General features: G+C 39.4%; 1 protein-coding gene across 1 annotated transcript in view; it reads left to right on the top strand.

Annotated features, from left to right (window-relative positions):
* Positions 1–8,103, top strand: part of LOC101856160 — a 54,944-nt gene that overhangs the window by 17,939 nt on the left and 28,902 nt on the right. Inside the window, exon 4 of the mRNA XM_035973928.1 lies at positions 6,650–6,772. Coding sequence (XP_035829821.1) covers positions 6,650–6,772 — 123 coding nt within the window. The remainder of the gene's footprint in view (positions 1–6,649; positions 6,773–8,103) is intronic.

The following is an 8,103-nucleotide window of genomic DNA, read 5'->3' as shown; positions in this document are numbered from 1 at the left end:
AAAAAAAAACAACCAAAAAAAAATTATTTTTAAAAAAATGAAATCAATCACAGTCTGAATTTTTGGCATAGAAAATAGAACAACTGGCCCAGACTATATTCTTTTATGGATGGCTTCAAAGTTGTCTTTTTTTGGAGTGATAGATTATCTTCCATTGTACGCATAAGGTATAACTTCTGTTCTCTAGAGAGGAAGTCTGTTTACTGATCCTGTATAACACCACTAGAAGGAAGAACTCAAATGCAAGATGTGAGCAAAAGGGCTAAGGGTGGACAGCGAACAATGTGGCCTGATGACATCAAAGAATGGACTGGCCAAAGTACTGCAGCTGGCGACCATAGGCAATGCCGGGTCATTGCACGCCAAAGTCTAAGCCAAAGATAACACCTTTTGGTGAAAGTTCAAATGGCAGCCATTTTGTTGGGATGTCAAATACCTTTTCCTTCCTATATTATTCAAAATAAACTGGCGCATGTTTGAGTGGTGATACCAGTAGATTCTACTTCTTTATTCTCCCTTTCATTTTCTCTGACTATTGTGGGTGGTTGCAGAGTGCCACTGGTAGGTCCTACATCTTTACTTTTCCTCTGTTATTTCTATCTGTCTTTTTTACTTTTTCTCAGCACTAAATGACCAGTATGGTGTCAATTTGTTTCTTTTTATTTAAACAAACATTATGTTTGTCAATTTTGATTTTTTCCCAATACTTAAACGACCGTGTACTCGTGTGCTTATGTGAGTATATATGTGTGTGTGTGTGTGTGTGTGTGTGTGTGTGTGTGTGTGTGTGTGTGTGTGTGCGTGTGTGTGCGTATGTGTGTGAGCGTGTGTGTGCGTGCGAGTGAGTGTATGTGTGTGAACCTGTATATGTGCGTGTGTTTGCATATATGTGTCTGTATGTGTGTCTGTGTGTATGTTTGTGTGTGTATGAGTGTGTTAGAGTGTGTGTATGAGTGGGGTGTATTTTTGTGTGTGTTTGTATGCGTGCGTTAGGGGATGGGCCGGCGGGGAGGGGGGGGAGTAGGTATCGTATACTATTTTTCTAAGGAAGCTAAAGTATTTTAAAGTTGATAAAACATTGATGTCCATGTTCTACCATTCAACCATAGAAAGTATGATCAATTTTTGTATAACAGCATGGGCTGGGAACACAAGACAACAAGATAAAGAAAAATTAAATCGACTAATACGGAAAGCATGTAAAATTTCAACATCTACATTCCCCTACGTGGATGAATTGTACATAACAGCTTGCACTAAAAAAAATAATTCCATGTTTTTAGACAACAAACATCCCTTGTTCCCTCAAATAAAAACATCAGTCAGAAGTAAAAGACCTAGGCTTCTGATCTGTAACAAAGAAAGATACAGAAGGTCGTTTTTACCATCATCTATCAAAATGCTTCCATCTTAACCATCTTGTATAAGTATACCTACGACCTTAGATCATGCATCAAAATAACATTGAGTGTGTATATAGCTTACGATTATTATTGTTTATATTGATGTTCATTTATATTATGCATGTGATTGTAAGCCTACGTGTGTGTGCATGTGTGTGCGCGCGCGCGTGTGCGCGCGCGTGTGTGTGTGTGTGTGTGTGTGTGTGTGTGTGTGTGTACATGTGGTGAAACACCAAATCAATGTGCCAGGATCTGGACAATAACGATGTAACTTATCTTATCTTATCTTATACCTACAGCAGCAGAGAACTGCAGCAACAATAACTCTAGCAGAGAGGTCATTAGGTGTAGAGCTGTGCTCTTTCGACTTTACTATTCGACTTTTACGACTTTTCCCGCTATTCACAGCTATTCGAAGCGTTTCGGAGCCATACTTTGAATGCATTAGGATTTTTACAAACAGTGGATTTACCGCTCGTTTTCCTCAACCCGACGCAAAAGTAGAACTTAATCATAGTATCTAAAAACATTGAGGTAAATACCGAAAAACTTTGTACAAGATGCATTTGGGATAGAGTGGTAAGCCAAAAACACAGTAAATAGTGAACATTGATCATTGGTCAGTGAACTGCAGCCAATAATTTCATATTTTTATTACTATCTTTATCCTCCAGTGCCAGATCTGCTACAGACATCGGCGATCATGGTTTTCCATTCATTCCTTTGCTCGGATGCTCTCAAAAAAGCTATTTTTTCCTGATCTTTCGCTTTTACCCATTTATTTAGGTTACCCAAGTATGTTGTTCTGGGCCTTCTCCTGCCTCGCTTGCCCTCAATTTTTCCAGTGAGAGCTAGGTGTTCAAGACCCTGTTGTCTATTTATGTGTCCCAAAAATTGCATTTGTCGTTTCCTGATTGTTTTTAACATTGAGCGACCCACGTGGGCTTCATTAAGCACTACCTCATTTGATTTCTTTTCCTTCCACGATACTCCTAGCAGTCTTCTAAGAAACCACATTTCTGTTGCTTCTATTTCATTTTCATTGTCTTTAGTGATTGTCCAGCATTCACAGACATATAGAAGGGTTGACCAATCATAGCATTTCAGATCTTTCATTTTGGTGTTCATTGATTCGTTTCTATTTTTCAGGATTGGGCTCATTTTATTGAAACTAGCCTTCGCAATTGTAATTCTCCGTCTTATTTCTGTGGAATATTTGGCATCAGGTGTTATCACATATCCTAGATATTTAAACTTTTAGACTAGTTTGATCTTTTCACCTTTGCTAATGAGATTACAACTAGGCTTTGCTGCGTTTTTGGATATTACCATGCATTCTGTTTTCTTTACATTCAGCAATAATCCTTTACGTTCACTTTCTGTTACAACAGTATCTAAAAGCAATTAAAGGTCCTTTTCTCATCCTGCTATCAAAGCTGTGTCATTTGCATATCTGATGTTAGTAATCTTTTTTACTATAGGCTACAAATATATAGTGTATAATTTCTCTCTCTCTCTCTTTCTCTCTCTCTCTCTATCTCTCTCTCTCTCTTTCTCTCTCTCTTTCTCTCTCTCTCTCTCTCTCTCTCTCTCTCTCTCTCTCTCTCTCTCTCTCTCCCTCTCTCTCTAAATATATATATGTATTTCACAATACGAAGCGTCGATGACTTTACGTTTCTTCGTAATGGCACAGCCCAACTAGGAAGAGCATAATGTTTAGCGTGGTGTCATGGCATTATTGCAGAACCCGTTCGTTTCTCGCATGCTGAGATAACAGACTGCCAATGAACGAACACCATTCGTCACTATCCTAAGCCGATTTGGCACTTATTGTCAGCATGTAAACAAAAGGCTAAACCATCATAACTCACTGAGAAGAGGAATATGGTTATTAGGTTATTCAACAGCGCTTGAGAACGGGCTGGTACGGGGCACCTTTAGGTCGTGGGTTCGAACATATGTTATGCAAGCTGCTGGTTGACCACTCTAGTATTTACAAATTGACAAGATTTTTTGCTGTCTATAGCCGTGTACTAGATTCACACCTGGGTGAAACAAGCAAAGTGCGTGTAAAGTTCCTTTTCCAAGGACACATGAATCATTATTCAAAAACATTTTTGTTTAAATTATGTTTTCTTAAATTAATTAAAAAGAGCATGTTCCAACAAGAATGCTATGAAATATGCTCATTTATGTTTATGATTTGTACATAATGGTTCAAAAATTGCTGCAAGGTATATTTTGAACTGGAGTTGATCGGATATTATTTTATTATGCGTCTGCCAGGTCCGTGACCTTGTGGTTGCACTCTTGGACTCACAAACGTAAGGTCGTGCGTTCGAATCTCGTCAAGGGCTCGACGTTGTGTCCTTGGAAGAGGAACTTGGCAAGATTTTAAGTCACTTCACCCAGGCGTGAATCTGGTAGACAGCGAAAGATCTTGTCAATGTGTTAGTGTTTGAGTGCTTAATCAGATGTTTGTATAGTTTGAACAAACCCACAACGTTACTTTGGAAGGTAAGAGAACCTAACCACTAGGCCACCTATGCCAATTTCACAAAAGCACAGAGGCGTACCCGAAAAAAAAGGCTAAACGCACCACATGGCTGCTCAAACAGATTCACAGGTAAATTTATGAGACAATTGATTGCATCATTGGACAGATTAGTCAGATCGGATACTAATTTATTATCTCAGAGATTTGAGGGGGGGAATTCCACTGTACACCCCCCCCCCCTTTCCTAATTCCCCCCCTTCCTCCCCCCCATACACAAACATACAAACACCCAAAAACGAGGTAATTTGTGTTGGTTTACGCCCCTTGCAACACTGAAAGGTTATCTAATTTATTTAGTTAAATTAAGAGGGTGGTTCTCTGAATGTAACGGCCATCTCTGGTAGGACCGTACCAAATGAGGTGTTATATGGAAAGTGACACAACATCCCGTCGAACTGACACTTGAACGAACACATTCGTTTATTAAGACAGACAGACAAACAGACACACACACACACACACACACACACACACACACACACACACACACACACACACACACACACACACACACACACACATACAAATCAATTAATCCATCGTAAAACTATGAAACTTTTATTTATTCAAATCCCATTCCTTTGAGAATGGGCTCTTTTTGTAATCAACTGATCAACAAAGACTGCAATGTTCTGGCGGGCTAATTTCATAATTTTAAAGTCTATTCTCTTCCTTTCGGGAATCCACGTTCAAACATTACGAGCTGTAGTTTTCTATGCTATAAGCTAGTCCCCGAAACACTTAGCTTAACCCATTCCCTGTCTCAGCTCTTTCTAGTCTGAAATGCGAGAGCCCTCTTGGTAATTCTTTATTTCAAAGTTCGCTTTTTTGCTGTTTTTGGGGGGTTTTTTAGTCTTTAGTTTTGAAACTGTGAAATGGTATCGATTTAACGCCACCATCAATAAAATGAAGATATGTAGGAGCCGGAGCCTCCGAATTAAACACCTTTCTGCGCAGGACCGAGCCAAATAGGTAATTCGTGAAAAGTGCTGTTCCTACGGACACAAAGTCGGACCGAGATGAAGCTCGGACCCCTGAATCCGCAATCTCATAATTGCGGATCCGGTAGCATGACCATAAGACTACCAACGCCTCATTATTAGGTTTAATAACTTTGATGCTAAGAATGATTTGCGATAAAAAGATCTTAGACATTCTTAATTAAGATGTCTCAGTTAGGGACAGGTGAGATGGATGTTTCCAGAGATGTATGACTGGGCTATGGGATGGTCATCATGGATTGTCTTCATAAAGTGCAGCGTCTGAAAAACACACCACTATTTTGCTGCTTTAGAATTACAACAAAGTTCTTTCTAACATTTTGATAGTTTTGAGCTACTAAGACCATAAGGACCGAAATAGAATTATGTTCTTTCTGCTCTATCAAAATCGTAAGATTATTCCGAGTCGTTATCAAAATATTCAAAGAATTGCATTCGAAAACGCTGACATAATATTGTGTAACTCAAAATATTTAAAGTCATATTTCTCAAAACTAAGGATTGAGCAGATATAATTTTGTAATTCTGAAATAGCGATTTATGGTCAGACACTCACTCTCTGCTCGTATCAGCTTAACTATGTAAAGGTATAGTTTTAATGCCATTATCAACATCTTTAGCTTAATTAAGAAGCAGGACCTCTCAATTTAATTTCTGTCTTCGATAGAACCGAAACAAATAGGTTGATTTGAAAGCTATGAAAACTATACAAAATGACCAGAGTTCAAAAACGCCCAGTCTGGGATTCGAACCAGAGTCATCCACTTCGTAGTTCAGCATGATACCAACTGAGCTAACGAAGCGCCCCGGATGCTCGATCCACTACACCCATCCATTTAAGTTCTCATAATAAGTCATTCTTGTCCATTTTTGTCTTTTTGCCTTCTGATTTTACAATTCAGAATGAATAATTATTAATTTTAAATCGTCATTTCCATCATTGTTCTTGGTAAATTACGACAGCTGTTTCCCGTAGCCTACTCTCGAACAATCAAAACAACATATCTGGAGAACCTGAAGGCATGAGTGGCGTGGAAACACTGAAATGATATGCGATTTTTAAAAACATCCAAGCAAAGAGATAAATGGAGAACCACAATCGGCATTTTCTGTTCCATATCTGGCATTTTAAGATAAACCTCAATTTACTTTACTCTACACGTCCTCTTTGTCTTTAGATGTGGAAGAGTGGTGCAAATTTGGAGAATGATATCATCCTCGGTTTCGAAACGCGGTAGAATCAGGCGCCCGTTATTTTTTTTGAGCATATAGATTTATTGATATAATCTTAAAGCCTGTTGATCTTCGGTAAAAGAAATACTCTTTTATATTGAATAGAGGAGTCGAAATATTTCCGATTGAAAGAAATGGACGTCGACTAATTTCAGATGAAAATGACTTCACTACTTCTGTAGTGTCCTTCAAAAATGCGGATCTACATTTTTCTGTGCTTTTGATCCGGTTTTTTTCCACTTTTTTTCTTCTTTTGTAAAAATCCACTCCGAAATGTGCTTTTCAAAGAGTATGAAATGTGTTGAGCCCACAACAAAGACAAAAAATTAGAAGAAAGGGGGCTAGAGGCTGGAAAATATCGGTTGCTTTTTTTTTTCAAATGTATTATCCCGACGAGCGCATGATTTTACCACAATGCCCAACATTTCAACTTTCCCGCTTTGTTGCATCCTCAGCTCATCAAAGCCCGGTTTGGCGCGAGGACTCATATTCTGTACTGTGTGTTCGCGCTCGCCACCAATGTGATCATTACAGCGACCCTCATAGTGGCCGGTGCTGCCCTGTTTCAGGTTAGTCCAGTCGTTTTTAACTCTACCATTTAATTTACACTAACAACAGACACATTTTTAGAAAATGAATGCTTCAAATCAAATTATTCCTTTATATAATTTTGTCAAAAGGAACATTCAAGGCGTATTCGATTGCTCCCAAGGGCTACCTACTCGTTGAGACGTGGACAATCTCAGTGACAACAGACAACTAATAAATATCAGACAACAGAGCAAACGCCCGCGTCATATTTTAGCCTATATTATTTGCATCCAGTGAAATTAAACATAGTCATTATCGTGATGATTTTTTCCAAACTCATAAAATGTGATGCTTGTTACAACAGCAAATTAAGTCGACATGAAATCTATCTTACTTCGTCTGTGAGTGGAGCCATTTTGAGTTTTATTTGTTACTGTTACGATGAGCAAAATGTAAACTATTATTAGAAGCTTCCAAGTCTTTTTCTTCTTCTTCTATCCCGTGGTTGGGCAACCGTTGGGGCACCACTGCATTGGAAAACCAGCTCTCGCCATCTATTTTTGTCCTCTGCTCTCCTCAGATTGTCACCCATCGTCTTTCCTGTCCACTCTGTAATGTTGTCCTCCCATCTCCTTCTCTGCCTTCCTCTCTTTCTCTTTCCTTGTACGGTTCCTTGCAGGATTTTTGGATCTTGTGACATGCCCATACCATTTTAGTTTTCGTCTCTTCACTGTGGTCAGTAGATCTTCATATTGCCCCACTGCGTACTTCAGCTTTTGAAACGTAGTCTTTGAACGAGATGTCAAGGAGTCTGCGGTAACATCTCATCTCTGTGGTCTGAATTTTTTTCTCTAATTCTGCTGTTAGTGTCCACAACTCGCAGGCGTATAAAAATATTGAGATGACCAGTGAACGCATTAGTCTAATTTTTGAGCTGTTTCTGTCCCTCCAAATAGGCTTCAGTTTTGACAGCGCAGCTGTTGTTTGCGCGATTCTGGAGAGAATTTCTGGTCTTAAGCCTTCATCTGAGACGATAGATCCGAGGTATTTGAAGCTGTTGACGGTCTCAAATTTCTCGCCCCTGACTTTGATGTCCGCATTGATGCCATTGGTGTTATTGGTCATTAGCTTGGTTTTCTCGGCACTGATCTCCATGCCGTAGGCTGTTGAAGTTGTGTCCAGCCGCTCCACTAGTGTGGCGAGCTCCTGTTCTTCTCCTGCTTATCCATCGATGTCATCGGCAAAACGCAAGTTAGTAATTGTCCTCCCTCCAATACTGATTGTTCCATTGTGGTCTTCCAGAGTGTCAGTCACGATTCGTTCTAGGAAGATGTTGAAGAGAGTGGGAGAGAGTAAACAGCCTTGCCTCACCCCGACC

The sequence above is a fragment of the Aplysia californica genome, unplaced genomic scaffold (assembly GCF_000002075.1).
Source record: "Aplysia californica isolate F4 #8 unplaced genomic scaffold, AplCal3.0 scaffold00036, whole genome shotgun sequence".
Classification (NCBI taxonomy): Eukaryota; Metazoa; Mollusca; class Gastropoda; order Aplysiida; family Aplysiidae; genus Aplysia; species Aplysia californica.
The sequence above is the reverse complement of the archived record's forward strand: the minus strand, read 5'-3'. Positions and strand labels throughout refer to the sequence as shown.